At 42.5% G+C, this 19,045-nt stretch overlaps 1 protein-coding gene across 1 annotated transcript in view; it reads left to right on the top strand.

Annotated features, from left to right (window-relative positions):
- Window positions 1–19,045, top strand: part of DSCAM (DS cell adhesion molecule) — a 465,618-nt gene that overhangs the window by 426,129 nt on the left and 20,444 nt on the right. Inside the window, exons 28-31 of the mRNA XM_071566625.1 lie at window positions 2,309–2,339; window positions 8,271–8,386; window positions 10,498–10,647; window positions 14,882–15,079. Of these exons, the coding sequence (XP_071422726.1) occupies window positions 2,309–2,339; window positions 8,271–8,386; window positions 10,498–10,647; window positions 14,882–15,079 (495 nt within the window). The remainder of the gene's footprint in view (window positions 1–2,308; window positions 2,340–8,270; window positions 8,387–10,497; window positions 10,648–14,881; window positions 15,080–19,045) is intronic.

Genomic DNA, 19,045 nt, shown 5'->3' on the forward strand with positions numbered 1-19,045 from the left:
GACCCCTAGGGAGCTGCTCCCTCCTGGGGGATCCACTCCCAGAGCTGGACTGAGCTCTGCGCTCCTTATATACCCCTGGGGCAGGACAGGGCTCTGTGATGTCACAAGGGGCTCTGGGTAACACCATGGCCATGTCACAAAGGGCCCTGAAAGGTGCCTGTGATGTCACAAAGGGCCACCCCTGGCCCCTCATGGGCAGCAGAGAGGACTGGAACTGACCCACGATTTGGACTGGATGGGGCATCTGAGATGAAGAGCCATTTCCTTCACCAAGAATCTGCCGTGCCTGGTGCTGGAAAGGAATGGGAAGGGATTACAAATGAAGGAGTGGAGCAAACAGACCTGGAGAAAGCACTGAATTCCAGCTTCTCCAGTAGTAATTGAGGAATGAGATTAGCTCAGTTGGTTAAAACGTGGTTGCAATAATGCCAAGCTCATGGATCCAATCCCCTGTGTGAGCCATTGACTTAAGAGTTGGACTGGATGATCCTTGTGGGTCCCTTCCAACCCAGAATAGTCTGTGTGTGAATAAAGGCTAAGGCAGACAGACTGGCTCTGTGTGATAGAAGCTGTGCAGAAAGGGAACGAAATGTGTTTCGTTGAGTTTTTTAATGAATAAAAAGAGCCCTTTGTCCATTCCTTTTAAAAATTGATAAAACTCGAGCTGGAGAGATGCATTAAGATGGTGGTTTGTTTCTACCTTCAGCCTTTGAATTTTAAAGGCAGGATATTTAATAGGATCACTGCTAAGGAAATTGTTGTAGGTGTTGGAAACCCACGAGGTGGCTGAGGAATAAAAAAGGTGAGATGGAGAAAACAATGACAAATTCAGTAAATGCCTTGGCAGGTGCTGGTAGATATACAAGAAGCAGATAAAAGAAGTAATATAAAGTTTCACGTAAAAGGAGAGTTGTTTGAAGACTCAGAACTTGGAACTGTTTTCTTCTCAGATTTGCTTCACTTGGTTGCACAAAAGGCTGCTTTGTTGCGGTGTGATATACTTAAGGACCCTGCAGTCAGCATTTTTAACTGAGTTTGTTTAGCAGCAGATTGCAGGAGAACAAAGCAGAGCTGTCTATTTTTGCTGAATGATACTACAGAAATTAAATTATTGTATTATGTTGATGAAGTTTTACAAAAACCTGCATGAAAAACCAAACTTCAGCTGTGTCTTTTGATATAAGTATCGAAATAATTACAGCCCCAAAGGATCTTCTACTAATAATAGCAGCAATGACAACAACAGAAGGAACAGTTTTCCTTCAGCAGAGCCTCATTTTGTAGGGCTGATCCATGTGGGAATAAATCGTGTCCTGTTTTGTGTGTAGAGAGTTCTCTGAAGACCCAGTAGTAGTTTTGATTTATGGCTAAAGGAAAAACATTCATACTTGAGAGCAACCAAACAAGTTGGTGCCAGGAGAGGGTCAGGTTGGACATCAGGAGGAATTTCTGCCTGGAAAGGGTGGGCAGGCACTGGCAGGGGCTGCCCAGGGAGGTTTGGAGTGCCCAGCCCTGGAGGTGCCCAAGGCAGGACTGGCCGTGGCACTCAGTGCTCAGTGCTGGGGGCAAGGTGGGCATTGGGCACAGGGTGGGCTCCAGGGACTGGCAGAGCTTTGCCAAGGTGGGCATTGGGCACAGGGTGGACTCCAGGGGCTGGCAGGGCTTTGCCAAGGTGGGCATCCGGCACAGGGTGGGCTCCAGGGGCTGGCAGGGCTTTGCCAAGGTGGGCATGGGGCACAGGGTGGGCTCCAGGGGCTGGCAGGGCTTTGCCAAGGTGGGCATCCGGCACAGGGTGGGCTCCAGGGGCTGGCAGGGCTTTGCCAAGGTGGGCATCCGGCACAGGGTGGGCTCCAGGGGCTGGCAGGGCTTTGCCAAGGTGGGCATGGGGCACAGGGTGGGCTCCAGGGGCTGGCAGGGCTTTGCCAAGGTGGGCATCGGGCACAGGGTGGGCTCCAGGGGCTGGCAGGGCGTTGCTAGCCTCAGTGATTCTGGAATTGCACAGAGATCCCTGTTACTTGTTAAACTGTTCCTACTTCTAATATATTTATGTAGGTTTTTTCCAGTTAAGCCAATGGTAGCTTCTACCTCCTTAAGCATCTTTTGTGCCATTGAGGAACTAATTGGGCTGTTTGGGGCTGAAAGGCAGTTTCAGCAAAAGTAAGGACTTTTGGAGACTATTTTATTCTTGCCACTGGTCTGAGAAACAGCAGTGGTCTTACACATGGCTGATTCAAATCACTTCCTTCCTAATAATGCGTCTATCAAATAGATTTTCTTTTGTGATGACATTTCTTCTGTTTTCTTCTAGATGCAAAGAGTTTGGCTGAAATGCTAATGAGGTAAGAATAGCTTTAATATTTTTTAAAATTGAAAGATGTCTGTCAACTACAGCTTCATATTTAAAAATTCTTGTAGGGACAACTGGGGAAGTCACCTTTCTATTCCTAACCCCTTTTTCCAAACACACCATTTGACTGCCTGTTAAGAACTAGAACACTTGATGGTTTGAAATGGGAGAAAGAAAACAATTTGTGGGCAGTATCTGTGAGGGAACACAATGATAAAATCTTGATAACTTGTGTTAGCATGTTAAATTATAGAAACTGTGTAGGTCCATTCGGACATTTTTCCTATTCCAAAAACCATATACATAATATATGTATCAAAGTAGTTGCTCTTCAGAGATCACCTGATTAAAAGCAATACATCTCTGGATGTGAAAGTCTCTAAACTTTACAGCTATGTTTATGTAATTCACTATTGTTAGCTGCTTATACCCAAAGGTATAGAAGAACAGGTAAATCCATTTATTATTTTTCACTTCTGTTCCATCAACTCAGCATTCAGAAATCTAATTTAGCTGTTGAATTGCATCATAATGACTAGTCTGGCACCACAATTCTTTCAAAGATGGAAATTTCATATCTTCAGTGTTTATTGTTTTGTCTAGGGAAAATATTGAACTTTAGAACTGCTGCATAGATTTGAAACTGGGATCATCAAGGGACTCTTTTTAAGTTCAAGTGAATTTAGGTTTGCTGGAAAATATTTTTATATTTGAGCAACAAATTTGAGAATGTCACAGATATTTTTCCAAACAAACCATACTCTGAACTTCGTCCCCCATGATAAACTTCACATCCTGTTGTAAGAATATACTTCCTAAAGACATGGTGACAGATGGGTTTAGTGTAAATTCAGCTTTATGCCATCAGTCTGCAAATGCATCTGAATAAGCCCACTGATGTTAACAAGAGTAGTCATGCAGGTCAGGTCATACCCTCCCTGTCTGCCCAAGAGAAAGCCCTGCCAGCAGCAGACTGTGGCTTTCAGCAGCTCCAGGACTGTGTGCTCTGGTGGCTTTGGTGTCCCAGAGAGCAGCACCAATTAGCATGTGCAGCCAGGCTGCTCCCTTAGGGAACCAGGGCTGGCTCAGACTCCTGCATGGCAACATTCAGTGCAAGTGGGTACTGCTCATAACAACCCTGCAAACTGGTTGGCTTCCCCCTGGTTGGCTTCCCAAGTCTTGTGGCTGCCTCTGCAAGGCTGTTTCAGAGTCTCACTCCTGTGACACTTAGAAAACTGGACCAAACCAGGTTTGACCCACTTTTTCCTTTGGTGATGGTGGCCTTCAGACTTTTCCCTCCCTGTCTGATGCACTCAGAGAGCAGCCACGTCCCTTCTCAGCCTTTAGTTCAGAGCTGCTTTTTAAGGTAACTCATCTGCCACCATTTCATTTTGCTTTTTCTTTCACCAGCATCAAAATATGACCATCAAGCCATCTCTCATCTCATTTATTAACAAATAATTTTGTTTTTATTAAGTAGTCATATTTTATATTTCTTTTCTAAAAGTGTGGACAAAGGCAGATGACTATTAAATCATAATTTTGGAGGAAGTAGGGGGTATAGGCCTGCATTTGCAGATGCATCAGAACTTGGAACTCTCTTGATAAATCTGTGAAATACCCTCAGCCAAACCTGAGCTACCATCACTAGATGTTCCAGAAAAATGTGCCACATTATTAATCAAAGGACAATAAACCCTCTCCAAAGCAGCAGTGACATATTATAAAGCTTATAATATATATTATATATCTTTTAGATTTCACCAAAATCTGCTATGCTAAAAATATCAAGAAAGGGGATATTTGGAGAGAGGGCAGAAAAGATGATTCCCTGCTTGGTGGGAAGGTGTGAGGGACGGAGAGAGCTTTGTGTATCTTTCCCTTTGAGGAGATTTTTATGAGCGTGTGGAAAGCGGATTAAGAGCAGAGCTTTAGTCCTTGCTTTGAGAGTCACTGGCTTTGGCTGTGTAAGTCAAATGTCTGTGGAACAGGATAAGCCTCAAAAGTCAGCAGTTTAAAGGGAGCTGCAAATTGTTGTGGATACCTTAAAGTCACAAATAAAAATCCCTGCTGCTGGACAGTCACAGCTTTTTTGTGGTTCCTTTGGGTGAAAGCAGCAGTCCAGCCACATCCCTTCCAACCGTGCACTGTGAATCAGTTCAGCATTTCAGTGAGCTTTTTAATTTTGAACACGAGGTGAAGAATCTTTTCTGGCCAAATATTCCTCTGTCAGGCTGATTACTTATGAGATTTAGTTTTCCATATGTTTTTACAACAACCAGCTTGGGCAATCAGGAAGCTGTGGGGCTGGCCTGACTCTCTGCCAAGGACCCAGAATGACTTGGAGTTTACAGAGCATCATATTCAATCCCTTTACATAACTAGCTTGACATGTTCAACCTTCTGTGCACACAGATATTTTCAGTCGCTCAAATAAATAATTCTGTATCAAAGATCCAGAAAGACAGCTTAAAAGGGGATATTATGTTAACTGTACACTCTCAAAAGGCCTTGTACAAAGAACTTCCTCTGGAAAAGGCCCTTTTCTCCACAGACTGTACCTCAAAGCAGTTCTCAATCAGAGCCAAAGGCCCACATGCCCAAGTACCTGTTCCAAACAGTGGCCAAAAGTAGATACTTTATTAGAGTAAAAAGCTTCAGCAAATGCTGGGAGAGCTGGGGTTGGTGAGCACGGAAAGGGCTTTGGGGAGGTCTCATTGAGGGCTTTCAGTACCTTTTAAAAAAGGAGGGAGAGGGACCTTTTACACAGGCAGATAATGACAGGATAAGGTGCAATGGTTTTAAACTGACAAAGGGCAGGTTTAGATTAGACATATAGAAGAAATTCTTAACTCAAAGAGTGCTGAGGTGCTGGAAGAGGTTGCCTAGAGAAGCTGTGGCTGCCCCATCTCTGGAAGTGCTCAAGACTAGGTTGGATGGAGCTCTGGGCAACCTGGTCTAGTGGAAGGTGTCCCTGCCCATGGCAGGAGGTGGCACTGGATGATCCTTAAGGTCTTTTCCACCCCAAGACATTTTATGAATCTATGATTTCATGACTCATTCCCCAGACAGACTCCCAGTCCCTAACAATTTGGATCTCAGGGATTCTTTGAAGCAGAAGGAATTAATTATATTCTACACAGATCCTTACAAAGTCTGTCAGGTAAAGAATAGTGCATGCTTGTATTTGGGGAATTTTCTGTCTGTAAATATAGAAAAATAGATGTAGATATATTTTCTCTCTTTAAAGAATTAGTCACTGGAGTCCTCATCCACCAGACTGTTAAAATACCTGAATTGTCCTGGGTTAGGAAATACTTGGGCACCAACCTTCAAAATTGAAAGCCTAAAACTCTTTGCCTTTTTTCCAAGTCCTAGGGGCACTTCGTTGCTGTTGGCACTTTAGGGTTTTATAACTTGAAAGTTGAGCTAGTGGGGTCTGCAAAAAAGAATTCAAAATTCCTTGGACCAGAATGAAGCAGCCTCCTAATGAGCAGCAACCCTCTTGCTTGTGCCAAGTGCCTGTGCAGTGTTTGGACACCCCATGTCACTGTATTGCTGCCTAAAGTGGAATTAATTAGACCAGCAGGGGAGGAGCAAAGCTCTCACAATGCAGGGCATAACTCTTGAGCACAGTAGGGAATATTCCTGTATATAGAGAGCCCTGGATTCCAGTTCTGGCTTGAAAGACCTTCCATGTATTTTGCATAAAGCTATCCCTGGAGACAAGAGTGGGATTGGGAATTCTCTCTTGGCAGGTGAACAATACAACTGCAGTTCTGGGGAACTGTCCTCCTGCTCCCTGTGGTCCAAACAATATTTTCTGTGCAGTTGAGCACTTTCCAAGAATGGAAATATAGAGTATTCATCCTGCAGAAGAAGTTCTAGCTCTCTCTGGGATTCTGGGATCTGCATTCCCTGGACAAGATGTCTGATTTGCTCCCTGTGTCTCCTGCATCCTCAGTGAATGACGAGGGGTGCAATGATGCATTTATTACACTCAGTTTTGCACTGCACAGATTCTCTTTATCTGACTGGATGTATCCTGTAACTATTGGGTTATTGAAATTTGACATCAAAAATTCAGTTTTTTACTTGATCGTAGGTTTGCTCTACAATTCTGGACAAGCCCAAAGTAGTCCAAATTTTCAGGTGCAGGTCTTCAAGCATATTTGGCACAGAGATAATATATTGGTCTCTGATTCTTTTAACATTTCAGCAACTTAAGTGGAAACCAACAGGAGAGTGGCTTCTAATCCATGTGGAGACTTTGAGAATGTCAGTGTGGAATTTATCTGCATTTGACAATACTAAATGTCTTTGAAAATTTATGTTCCTAATAAACCCTGTGACCACTATTATCCACTGATTATATATGGAGAAAATTCTGGGAGCTCTTGGGTGGTTCTACTGGTATTTTACATCCATGATGATTAAAGAGATACCAGTTGTGGGCTGTTTGAATGCATTTCAGCTGTCCATCTGCACATATGGAAACAGAACCACCTTACCCCCAGGAAAAGACAGAGACATTAAAGTTGGAGATGCACAGATAGTATTGATGGTGAGGACCACAAGGGTAGAGAAATCCAGAAGATGAGACTCAGCCAGAGAGGAGAACCTGTGAGCCTTGCAGGTCTCACTCTTGGATGTGGAGCAGAACCACTGACCACATGACTAGAAAATTCCTCCTAAAAAGGGCTCTAGGAGAACCTCCAAACCTGAGATAATCAGGTCTTGCTCACATGAAGGCAGGAAATTATCACACATTTCCTGGAGGTGTGGGCTCATCACACATGCATTAATCTCTTACGTTGGGGCCACACCAGGGAAGAAGGAGCTTATCATCAAGCAGCTTAATAGTCCTCTGCTGATTCCATTAACAACAATACTTCATTGCCAAAGCAGAATTAAACTGAGTGATCTACAGCTATTTTACACCAGAAGATGAGCCTCCACTTGGTGTTAAAGTGCTTTGAAGTTGGAGCACTTGGATCACACCACTGGCTGATTTGTCTTAATTCTCCTCAGCCTCCCTGTAAAATATTTTCAAATATTTCATTTCATCCAAAGAGTAATTACATCTAAAAGGGCAGAAAGTTCCTGGGGTTTTAGTGCAATCTGAGGGTTTCTTGGTGCAAGCTCCATGCTAGAAATGACTGCAGCACTCAGTTTCACTATCCATTTTCATTTTCTTGCAGTAGACAGCTCATTTGAGAAGTCATTTTCTGGTACACAAACTTTAAAATTAAATTGTTTCAATTTGCACGATGTTAGAATAATAGGTTTATGTTCTTTTTTGGAATATTGCATCAATCAATTCAATATAATCCATGAATATAAACAAGATTTGCAATTTTAGTCTTGGAACATCAATGGGATTAGAACCTTTATTTATTTTATGCAATCTATTAAGAGTATTCCTAGTTATTAATTTACTTTTTCATTTATCAAATCGAGTGATGTTTGGGATTTACCTAATGAAAAACAATGAAAAGATTAAAAAAATAATTAGAAATTACTCAAGGCAGCGTTTTCCTACCAACTTGTTTGATCAGCTGTGTGTTGCTTTGCTCAGATTCACAAGGAATGAAGATGGACCTTTCCATCTTCCAAAGTGTTTTCACTAATTTCATTATGTGACAACACTTGAAGAAAACCATATGAATTTTTCAGGAGATTCCTATGATAAAAGAATAGATCAAATCCCTCCACACTGTGCATTCATCCACCAGCTCATCATGTGCAATAAGTTAATGCTCTGCACTTGTTCTGAAGAGGGGCAAATAAGATCTGTGAGTGTTTTGGATGATTATGGTGACATTATTTCTGTTTGAGCCCATCAGATTTAAAAGGAGAAAGTTTGCAAATATCTTTTCATTTAGGCTGAGAGTTAAAGTGTTCAATTCTCTTCTGTTTTCAGCAAGAACACCAGGACATCAGACACACTTAATAAGCAGCAGCAAACACTGAGGATGCACATAGACATCCCCAGAGCACAGCTGCTCATTGAGGAGAGGGACACCATGGAGACCATTGGTAAGAGCAGCTTTTCTTTTCCCTGCTTGATGTAACAGGCACTTTCAGGTGGAATTTCTTTACCCCACACCTTTTCCTCACTGCACACATCAAGAAGAAAAAGAGCTACAAAGTAATTTGGAAACTGAACTGATTTATTTTTCTCCTCTTTGAGTCATTTCCCACTTTAAGTAATCTCAGTCCAGTGTTTAAAATAATGCAGGACATTAGGAAAATGAAGCTGTTGGAAAGAGCCTCTTGAAGAAAATGTAATTGGAGACTGGCAGTTTTATGAATTTCATTTTGATTTCTCTTTTGGCTCTGACTGGGCAGTTGGATCACTGGCATTGCTTAGAAGGAAAATGAAATTCTGAAACTACAATCTCAGGGTTTAAAGATTTCCTACAGATGGTTTCTAAAGCTTACATGTTGCATATTGTATCCACCTGTTCATAGCAAATGATATATCAACATTTTGATCAGTTTTCAGCTTTTGTGGATCTGTGCAAGACTCAAATCTAAACTGTTTGATACAAAAGAAACCAACATGTCTCATGTGGCTGGCACGCAGTTGAACTGTCATGAAAACCAGAATTGTTTGGTGTTGGGTTTTTCTCCCCAAATAATTTAAACACAAGATGTCTGGAAACCCAGCAGAATAAAAATAATGCCTTGTATGACTGTAGGGGTACACACTGTGGCAGGACACTCCTGGTTGGTCTTGTTAGACTTCTAACCCTACTTTTTTGAGTAAAAATCTGTGTAATAGAAGCCTTTGATGGCTTAGAATTATCAGCATCCCAGGGATGGTGTGGCCAGAGAGGAAAGTCAGCAAGCTGAGAGCAGCATCTCTGCATCTCCTGTCCATGCCCATTCCAGATTGTAAGAGATGCTTCACCTGCAATACAGACTTTTTTAATCATGATTTGAGCTTCCCAAAGTTTGCCCTTCATCCTAAAGAACAGCTTCAGCTCTTGAGTTACAGCTGCTGAGCAGTGGGGGGTTATAGTGAAAATACTATTAGTGCTTGAACTGCAGCAATGTGATCATGGCCTTGGTACACAGCCCTCGGAATAAGCTGGGATTTTGGCAGTGTTTGACAGAGTTTACTGCCAAGAGGCTTTATTCCCAACCTGAATAAGAGCTCATCTTTTGCCAGAGACAGAGTGATTTGATTTCCTAATGCTTATTCTATTTACGGCCTTCTTTGGGTAAAAAATGCTGGTTCTGTTATTGTGCAGGACTGTTTGCACTAATGGTGTCTTGTCAAGTTAAAAAGAAAACCAAAACAAAAACCAGGAGTGCTTATAAGGAGCAGATCAACCTCTGCTGACTGGTAAATGCCCAAAAACCCTACAGCTGCCAGTCCCCTTAGAATACATCACAAATCTCTCTAACATAGCACAGTGGGGAGTCCTTGTGGCTTTTATTGCTATTCTGAATGGATAAAAAGACTTTAAAGAATGCAAAAGAAAGTCTGATAACACACCAAATAGTTGTTCTGCCACAACAAAGGCAGTGAAAGATTTATTGCTCTTAAACCATCCATTATCAAGAGGACCAGATTCCTCTTTAGAACAAAAAAGCCAAAAAACAATACAGAGATCACAATTGATAATTATAAAATAATATAATAATTATAAAAATAATTATAAAAAATAATTTTAAAAAATTAAGCAACATTACCTAACGACATGGGTGGTTTCACTGAGGACATTAAAAATCATGTCAATAAAAAGAAATGAATATGTCCTTGAAAAGCTCATCTGAGCTCTCTGGAAATGAAGGGAAAGAGGGCAGTGTTTCAAAAATGGGAACAAAGAAAATAGGGATGAAAATGATGACACACAAACCAGTTTTTGGGGAGGATGTTTAATAGTCTGCATCGAAAGCACATCTCTGAGGTGAAATCACAAGGAAAATCACACTTATTCCTCAGTATTGTGTGAACTTTGAGTGTAAACTCAGAGGCTCCCAAGCTGTGGTGGCTCCAAAGCCACCCTTGGTCCTGCAGGGAAGGAGGAGTTGCCTCTGTCCGTGGTCATGCCCAGCTGAAAATAAGTTTGAGGACTTAGGAAGGCAAACCCAAAATTCACTACTCATTATCTAATGGGTTGGTTTTTTACTTACAGATGACAGATCAACAGTTCTGCTCACTGATGCTGACTTTGGAGAGACATCCAAGCAGAAGTCCCTGACTGTCACCCACACAGTTCATTACCAGTCCGTGTCACAAGCCACAGGACCACTGGTGGATGTTTCTGATGCCAGGCCAGGAACAAGTAAGGAAAGAGAAAACAGGTTTTCTGGAGAGGAGAAAACCATAAGAAAAGCACTGCTGTGCTCCTGCACTTTCATCCTCATCCCTCTGTCTGAGAGTTGAGATAAATCTATTTAGGTCAGCAGAGAACATTCCTTAAACAATTGCTCTTAGTGATTCAATATGGTAAAAATTGCATGTGCATCTGAAATGAAGGTGTAATTTGGAATAATTCATACCTGGCTTTCATTAGACCAAATGCATACTGGATTTTAATTTCCTGAATTTATTGGGTAAATTAGCTTAATGGCTTTTAGTGTCTAAATATACTTTTTTTCCTCTCTGATCAATCTTTATTGTATTTCAAAATACATCTTTCCTCCCTACTACTCCAGCAGACAAGAAATACATTTCTCATCATTGTTTTTTCCAAAAAAAGTTTTATTTCTGTTTTTAGTTATTATGGTAAATTACTTTTCCCAGATATATTCATGCTGAGTTATAGTGATTAAAACACTATCATAAATTAATACACTGACACAATCCATTCTTCTCATTCTTCTCATGAATGTGTAAAAGGAGAAAAAAATCCTAGATTCAAAGATCACTTGTGAGTCAGCACTGGGACACAAGTGTAGTTCACTGCATTGTGCACTTGCTAAAATGTCTGGGATTATTTCTGTCCCCTGACCATTTTAGACTTGGTGAGTCTGCTGAAATAAATGCTGAAAGTTCAGTTGCTAGAAAGCAAATTATTTGAAAAATCTTATGTCCATTTCCACCCCAGTCTTTATAAAAGGTATCTGTTCTAGTCCTGGCTTTGCTGCTCTTGTGACTCTGTCAGCTTTAAGTTGTTGGGACTCATTTCTTGAGGACTAGATTGGTACCATTTTTGCTCTGTGGAGAGTCATGGCCTTTGAATTAGAAGAGTCAATGTACAATTTTTTTTTGTTTTCTTCCTGGGGCCACTCTTGTCTCACTCCTCTAGTTCATGCACATGCTGGTTGGCCTGTTCCCTTAGAGCAAAATTATCATGGTAGCATTTTTATCATGCTGGCAGATCAGGGTTGTCTGAGTGAGCAATGGACTGTCCATTGTTTTCCAATCCTGCCATTTCTACTCAGAAAGAGGCACCACCCCAAAATCTCGTGCCTGTGTCAAACCACAGCACTTTGTAGCACCAACAACTTCTTAACTAATGTTTTCTTTGTGTGCAATCGTGTGCTTCATCCCACTGCAGCCAGCAAGAGAATTCCTTCAAATTAAACATGGATTTAATTCACGTGTAGGAGCATGATCTGTGTTCAGCCCTGCTTTGGAAATAAAATTCCACCATTACTTTTATTGTGCAGTAAAGATCTGATTGGGGCTTAAGCTCTGCCAGGGGAAATTTAAGTTGGATAGCAGAAAAAATATCTTGCCAGAGAGAGTAATCAGGCACTGGAATGGGCTGCCCAGAGAGGAGGTGGATTCCCCATCCCTGGAGGTTTTTAAACTGAGACTGGATGTGGCACTGAGTGCCATGATCTGGTAAAGGGCCTGGAGTTGGACCAAGGGTTGGACTTTATGATCTCAGAGGGCTTTTCCAACCCAATCAGTTCTATGATTCTATGATTGCAGCAGTGCATAGGGATGGGTCAAAGACTTCCAGAGTGTTCTCTGGACTGAAGACACTGGAACAGTTTTGACAGAGGCTGGGCTGTGAGATGTGGTGTAGACCCACAGCTTTGTCTGTGAAGAGGTTATAGATCTTCCCTTCTGAGCACACTCACGCTCAGTGGGTGGCAAATATTCACTTGCAGCACTTTTTAAGTTGTTCTCTTGTTCTTATTTATTTATTTAACAGAGGTGCTCTGTGACCCTTTGCCTTGCTCATCTCAGCTCTCTGCAATTGTTCGGGTGTGTGACAGCAGAGCTGGGGCACCAGATGGGAGCTGTTTTGCATCACACCACAGCTCTGAAACTTGCTGTGTCTGTGCAGGCACAGCACAGCTGGGGCACAGCTGCTGCTCAGCACATGCTCAGCAGGACAAGGACTGACCTCCTTCCTGCTGCCAGGAGGCTCTCCCCACTCCTTCAGATTGATGACAAAATCCTATGGGATCAGAGAACAGCTGAGGTTGAAAGGGACATCTAGGCACTGGTTGGTCCACCCTCTTGTTTAAAGCAAGGTCAGCCAGGGCTGGTTGCCCAGGGCCATGCCCAGATGACTTTTGCATGTTTCCAAGGATGAGACTCCACCACTTGTCATGGCAACCTGTGCCAGCACTTGGTCACCCTCACGGTAAAGTGGCTCCTGGTGTTCAGAGGGAAGCTCCTGTGTTCCACCTTGTGCAATGTCTCTGATCCTCTCCCTGGGCACCACTGGCCATAGACTGCTCTGTCCTCTTTGCATTTTCCTTTCACATGTTTTATATACATTGATGAGATTCCCCCAATCCTTCTCTCCTCCAGACCAAGCAGCACCACTCCAGGAGTTATCCCACCAGCTTTCTCCTTCTTTTCTTCATGTTTTCCCTCAAAGCAAGCACAAGGCTCACTTCTGGCCACTCCACAGCCACGTGCCAAATTCCCACAGCTGGTACAAGTGGTGGTTTATCCTGTCAGGCTGGGAAATTCATGCCAGGAGTATTTATGGGTGTTACCCATGTGAGGCAGCTTTGTGCTGCACTACCAGAAGGATCAATTATCAATGGTTCTGATATTTCCCCTGCTGTCTGGGGAAGATGAGAAACAGGAGAAAGATCAGACCACAGATTGTATTTGTAAATAAATACCATGTTTCTTTGAAGCAGCAAAATACAAATCCTCACTGGGATTGCTTAGGCAGAAAGAATGCTCAGAGTCATTATCTGGGCATTGGATTTTTTTCTAATTGCTTATGCTAAAGTCTCTTACCTCAAAGACTGACAACTTCACCATTTGAATGTCAAAAAACATTTGAATAGATTTGAATTTTTCATTTCTAATACCCTTTCTCTCTATTGTCAGCTATATCCTTTCAGAGGCTTTGAGGAGAAATCCTTCAGTGCTGATGCAGTCACTCTGCCACACAATGATTTCTCTCTTGCACTTGCTTTGTTAGAATCACTCACACAGTAAAACAGTTTATTAATAAAATTAAGGAGGTCAATTTTGGCACATGGTTTGCTTTTACTCTCTTGGGCATCATATTATCTCTAAGATAATAAAAAAGTAGAACATTTCTGACCTTTAGCAGGTGGCAAATTATTTTTAAAGTTTAATAAATTGTATTAATTTACTAATTGTTTTAAAACAATCAAATCTTTATGAGCCTGTTCCTGTAACTCTGATGGCACTATTACAACTTAAGTTTTATGTCTTGGCTACTTGTTAAAGCAAAAGTGGGGATTTGCAGCTGATCAATACTGCAATATAGTAATAGGATGTCCAGAATAGCAAATTATACCACCACATTTTTGGGCACATCTTTTTAAAAACTGAGAGCAGGTACCTTGTGGGGGGTGTTTCTGCAGGCACATCTATGCTGATAATTTACCTTATCCTTCACTTGAGATGTAGTGAGAAATCCCTCATCAAATCTACTTACCTTGTGCTCTTTCACATCTCAAGAGTGGCTTTGGTACTGCTTGTGTTGGAGCAAAGGGATAATGAATGTGTCAGTGGGAGATTGATGGGGCTCTCAGCTCTTCAGCTGCACCTTTTTGAAAATGTAGAGTTTCATTAGAAAGAGGGTCTTTCAAAAAAGCATTAGCAGCTGGGTAACGATCAGCACTTTCACTGTTCGTTTTTCCCCCTCAAAGAATGTTTTGGGTTTGTAATTTTTAACCAACATGATTTCAGTGGTCCCTACTTCAGGGGGAAGTGAAGGGACAGGCACTGATCTCTCTGGTGACCAGTGACAGGAGTCGAGGGAGTGGCATGAAGTTGTGCCAGGGCAGGATTAGGTGGGATCTCGGGAGAAGGTTCTTCCCCCAGAGGGCGGTGGGCACTAAACAGGCTCAACAGGGCAGTGGGCACGGCCCCGAGGCTGCCAGAGCTCCAGGAGCCTTTGGACAACAGGACAGGGACAGGGACAGGGACAGGGACAGGGACAGGGACAGGGACAGGGACAGGGACAGGGACAGGGGGGATTGTTGGGGTATCTTGGGCAGAGCCAGGGCTTGGACTGGATGGTGCTCCCAGCTCAGGATATTCTAGGACTCTACAGCTTCATCAGGGCTTGCTCCCTCATCAGTCCATGAGCCAAAGCCCCCCTCTGTTATCCATCACAGATCCTACCACGAGGAGAAGCGCCAAAACTGGCCCCACCGCTCGCAACCGCTACGCCAGTCAGTGGACCCTCAACAGACCCCACCCCACCATATCAGCTCACACCCTCACCACGGACTGGAGGCTTCCCACCCCCAGGCCAGCAGGCTCAGTGGACAAGGAGAGCGACAGCTACAGCGTCAGCCCCTCGCAGGACACAGGTATGGGGCTCTCCATGGGGAAAATGGGACCAGGAGCCTCCTCATACCTGGAGGTGCTTCAGTTGGTGCTTTGGGTGTCATTATTCTTTCCTGGCTGGGCTGGTGTTCTGCAGGTTATTTATAAGGATGCCACAAGTGCTTGGGTGATGATGATAATAAATCTTGTGCCGCTGGTTCCTCGTGCCACACATGCACACTGGAGGCCTTGGAAAGATAGCGTGGGAATTCTTCCTGAAGGTTCCTGAAGCAACAGGAAAAAGTGGGAGAATTTGCTGCCTGAAATGGTATTGACTGGGAGGGGCAGTATGAGCAACCAGGAATATCCCTGAGTCACAGCTGGAATGGTTTTCAGGTTTGAGGTTTTTGAGGTTTTCTGGTGTTTTAGGATTTTTGGGTTTGCATTCATGTAATATGTTCATAGCGTTTATTTTAAGTGAGAAAAAAAGAAAGGGAAAACTGACAAATTAAGAGTCCAAGTCAAAATCCATTTATATCACTGAATTCTGCAGCAGTTAGCTCTGATTGTTCTGAGAAACAGGATAGGGTTTATTCCTCTGGGTGGTGAGTGGGGAGACACTGAACACACCTTCTGCCTGCAGTCCTCATCTCTTCAGGATGCCTTCACATTATAAATGCAACTGTAACTGAAAAATAAATTTCTACTCTGCCCTACACTAAATAAGTCACAAAAAAGGCAAATCAATGAGTTAATGATTTAGCAGAAGAATAGTCTCAAAGCAACTATAATAAAGGTTAAATAAGCAGAGAGGTAAAATACTGTTCAAAGGTATTCCTGATAAAAGTGAATCCAGGCTTAATCTGGTGTTCTCAGAAGGAATTAGTTCCTGTCTATCCTGATTTTAGGGGAAAAGTGTTCATCCCATGTGATAGAGCTACAAAGCAGTAGGTGTGACTGGCCTTGCACCATGAAAACCAGTATGACTCTTTCTGTTCTCTGTGTAAGAACAAGCACCTGACTTCACTTACACCCAGGAATTCGCAGGCTGGAGTTCTCTTCATCCTCTTAAACTTGTAGTTCTTTATGTTTCCTCCATAGGGTAATGGCAGTCAATGGGCACCCCCAGCCAGCTGATAAACTTCACCCTGATTTCTTCAGGTAGAATTATCATAAAGCTTCAAGGATTAATAGCGATACAGGTGCAAATATAAATAGCAAATATTCTCTCAGAAACCCTCTCTATCGACATTCCAGACTTCAGGTGCATTTGGTTTCCAACATGTTGTCACCTAAGGATATTTCCAATGTATGTGGCAAAGGGCAAAAATTAAATTTACTGTTTGGTTTCATATACAAACAACACTTTTGTAAGCAGACTTCAGAATCTGTATCTGAACATGGTTACACTCCTGCTTTGAACCTTTGAACACAGTGATTGATGTAAGGAATAGCAAGCTTTACATCATGCTCCAGACAGGTTTTCTTGTGCCAAAGGGCAGCTCTGTTATGCCACTCGTTTCTGGGAAAAGAATAGAGTAATTTAATCGAAGTACTGCAGAAGTTTAAAATTTTCGAATAAACAAATGTAGCAAAATTATGTGTTCAAAAATCAATTGAGCTAATGTGGAGGTTTGATCCCTCTTTCAAAATGGAATTTCGGATTTCTGAAGCCAGTTGATGCAGCTGATATTTGGCAGAATATATCACTTCTTATAAAAACAATTCCAGGCTTACAAAGCAGTAGCTTTTAGATGAAATGTACTGTAGCTTTAGATGAAATGTACTGCAGCAGTTCAAGGCTGTAACTAAGTTAAAATGTTGCAACAGGAATTAGATGTTCTAAGAGGAATTAGAAATTTTCTGATTAATCTATATTCATGAAGTTCACAAAGTTTCATAAAGTTCACCCTGGGCTTGGATGAACTCCCATCAAATCCAAAGCAGGTATTCAAGCAGGTTGGTCCTGGAATAGTCTCCCTGTGGCATGGAAAGCTGAAGTCCTGAGCTTCATGGACCAAACATTCACTTTTGTGACCTTTGGATGACCATCACATTTACAGACAGTGCTCTGTGGCACTGGGCAACTGCTGCCTTCTGGGAGTTTCCAGCTGACCAGAAATTTGGAAAGACATTTCTACGCTCTCATTTACAAATCAAATGTGAAAAACAGAATGATGTTTCCTGTGGGTGGAAAGGGAAAACAAACAAACAAAAAACAATAAAGCCCTGTTAAGTTCTGGTCAACTCAGAATCTTAAGCAAGTTACAGCATATTGGAGAAGTAGTTGTCATTTTAAATAATGTATGGTCCATTTTCCAAGTGGCAGGAGTGCTGTTCCCTGTGCACCATGAGAACTGATGCAGAGGTGCAGGCACGCAATAAAAAAGATAAAGATTTGCAATAACGACACACTTGCCTGTGGCTGATGCTGCAGGAGGCCCATTTTTATGAATTAGCTATTACATTGTGCCTGTTTATTGAACATCACCAACAATGTCTGAAATTGCACAGAGCTTGTGATGAAACACGACTTTGGCCCAAGGAACTTTTAAAAGTCCTCTGCTCTTCCAGCCCACTGGAGTAGAATCACAAGGAGAGCAAAGCCTGGTGATTTGTCCCTGCAAAATGGGCCCTGCTTTCCCAGAATGCTTTTTAATCTATCAGTAGCCATTTACATCTTCAATAACAGTGTTGTTTAAGAGATATTGATAGTCTCAGAACCTCATCAGCACAAAAGAACAGCTTGTAGGTCATGATAACATGAGTGTCAAATATGAATCCTTCATTAGCTTCAGCAGCACTGGAAAAAGGCAGCTGAATGACTGCAGGCTGCAGTTACCAAATATTGCTTTCTTAAAGCCTTTGTTCCCAGAGAAATGAGTTAGTGTGTTACCTGGTGTCTGGAGAGACAGTGTCTGAGATATATTACCTTTATTTGACCTTTGTTCTCAGGACTTTCTGAGAAAAAAATAATATATATGATGGAAACAGGACAGAAACCCCTGTCCTTTCTCACCTAGCCATCACCTTGACAAAATACTTCAAAAAGATAATGTAAAGGTGATCCTTGTTTTGGTAAATCTGGCTTGAGGGTTTGAAGCATTTTTGAGGCATTTAAAATTTAGTGAAATTATTTTTTATAAAAAAAACCCTATTTTTCATGTACTAAAGGTTATTTCTTCCAAACCACAACTTTAATGTTGAGCCACGTGATGTTGCTCACAGAGTAAGGTTATGTGTAATTGTCAAATAACTGACCAAAGTGCAGACATTTGTTCATTTAAATCACCCTGATGAATTCAAGAGTTCTGCACTTTATTCAGAAACAACACCATGCTCAGAGCTTTTCTCCCAGAAAGTGTTGTGTGAGGGTCAAAAATAACTACTCGATCCCAGATATGGGGGTAGAAACTGGAATGCTTTATTGAACACGCAACATGCAATTTAAAGCCATTGGGACCAGGATATGTTAATAAGGAGGATGGATCATGGTAATAGCGTGGCCAGCAGGATCAGAGCAGTGACCCTTCCCCTGGACTCTGCCTTGGGGAGGCCACACCTTGAGTGTTGTGTTCAGTTCTGGGCCCCTCAATTGAGGCAAGATCTTGAGGGGCTGGAGCGGGGCCAGAGAAGAGCAACGAGGCTGGAGAAGGGACTGGAGCACAAGTGCTGTGGGGAGAGGCTGAGGGAGCTGGGGGTGTTTAGCCTGGAGAAGAGGAGGCTCAGGGGAGACCTTATCACTCTCTACAACTACCTGAAAGGATGTTGTAGCCAGGTGGGGATTGGTCTCTTCTCTCAGGCACTCAACAGTAGGACAAGAGGGCATGGGCTTAAGCTCTGCCAGGGGAGGTTTAGGTTGGATATCAGGAAGAAAGTCTTTCCAGAGAGAGTGGTCAGGCATTGGAATGGCCTGTCTAGGGAGGGGGTGGATTTTCCCACCCGGGAGGTTTTTAAACTGAGATTGGATGTGGCACTGAGTGCCATGATCTGGTAATCAAAGTGTGGTT

This window comes from Pithys albifrons, chromosome 1 (genome assembly GCF_047495875.1).
Source record: "Pithys albifrons albifrons isolate INPA30051 chromosome 1, PitAlb_v1, whole genome shotgun sequence".
Lineage (NCBI taxonomy): Eukaryota > Metazoa > Chordata > Aves > Passeriformes > Thamnophilidae > Pithys > Pithys albifrons.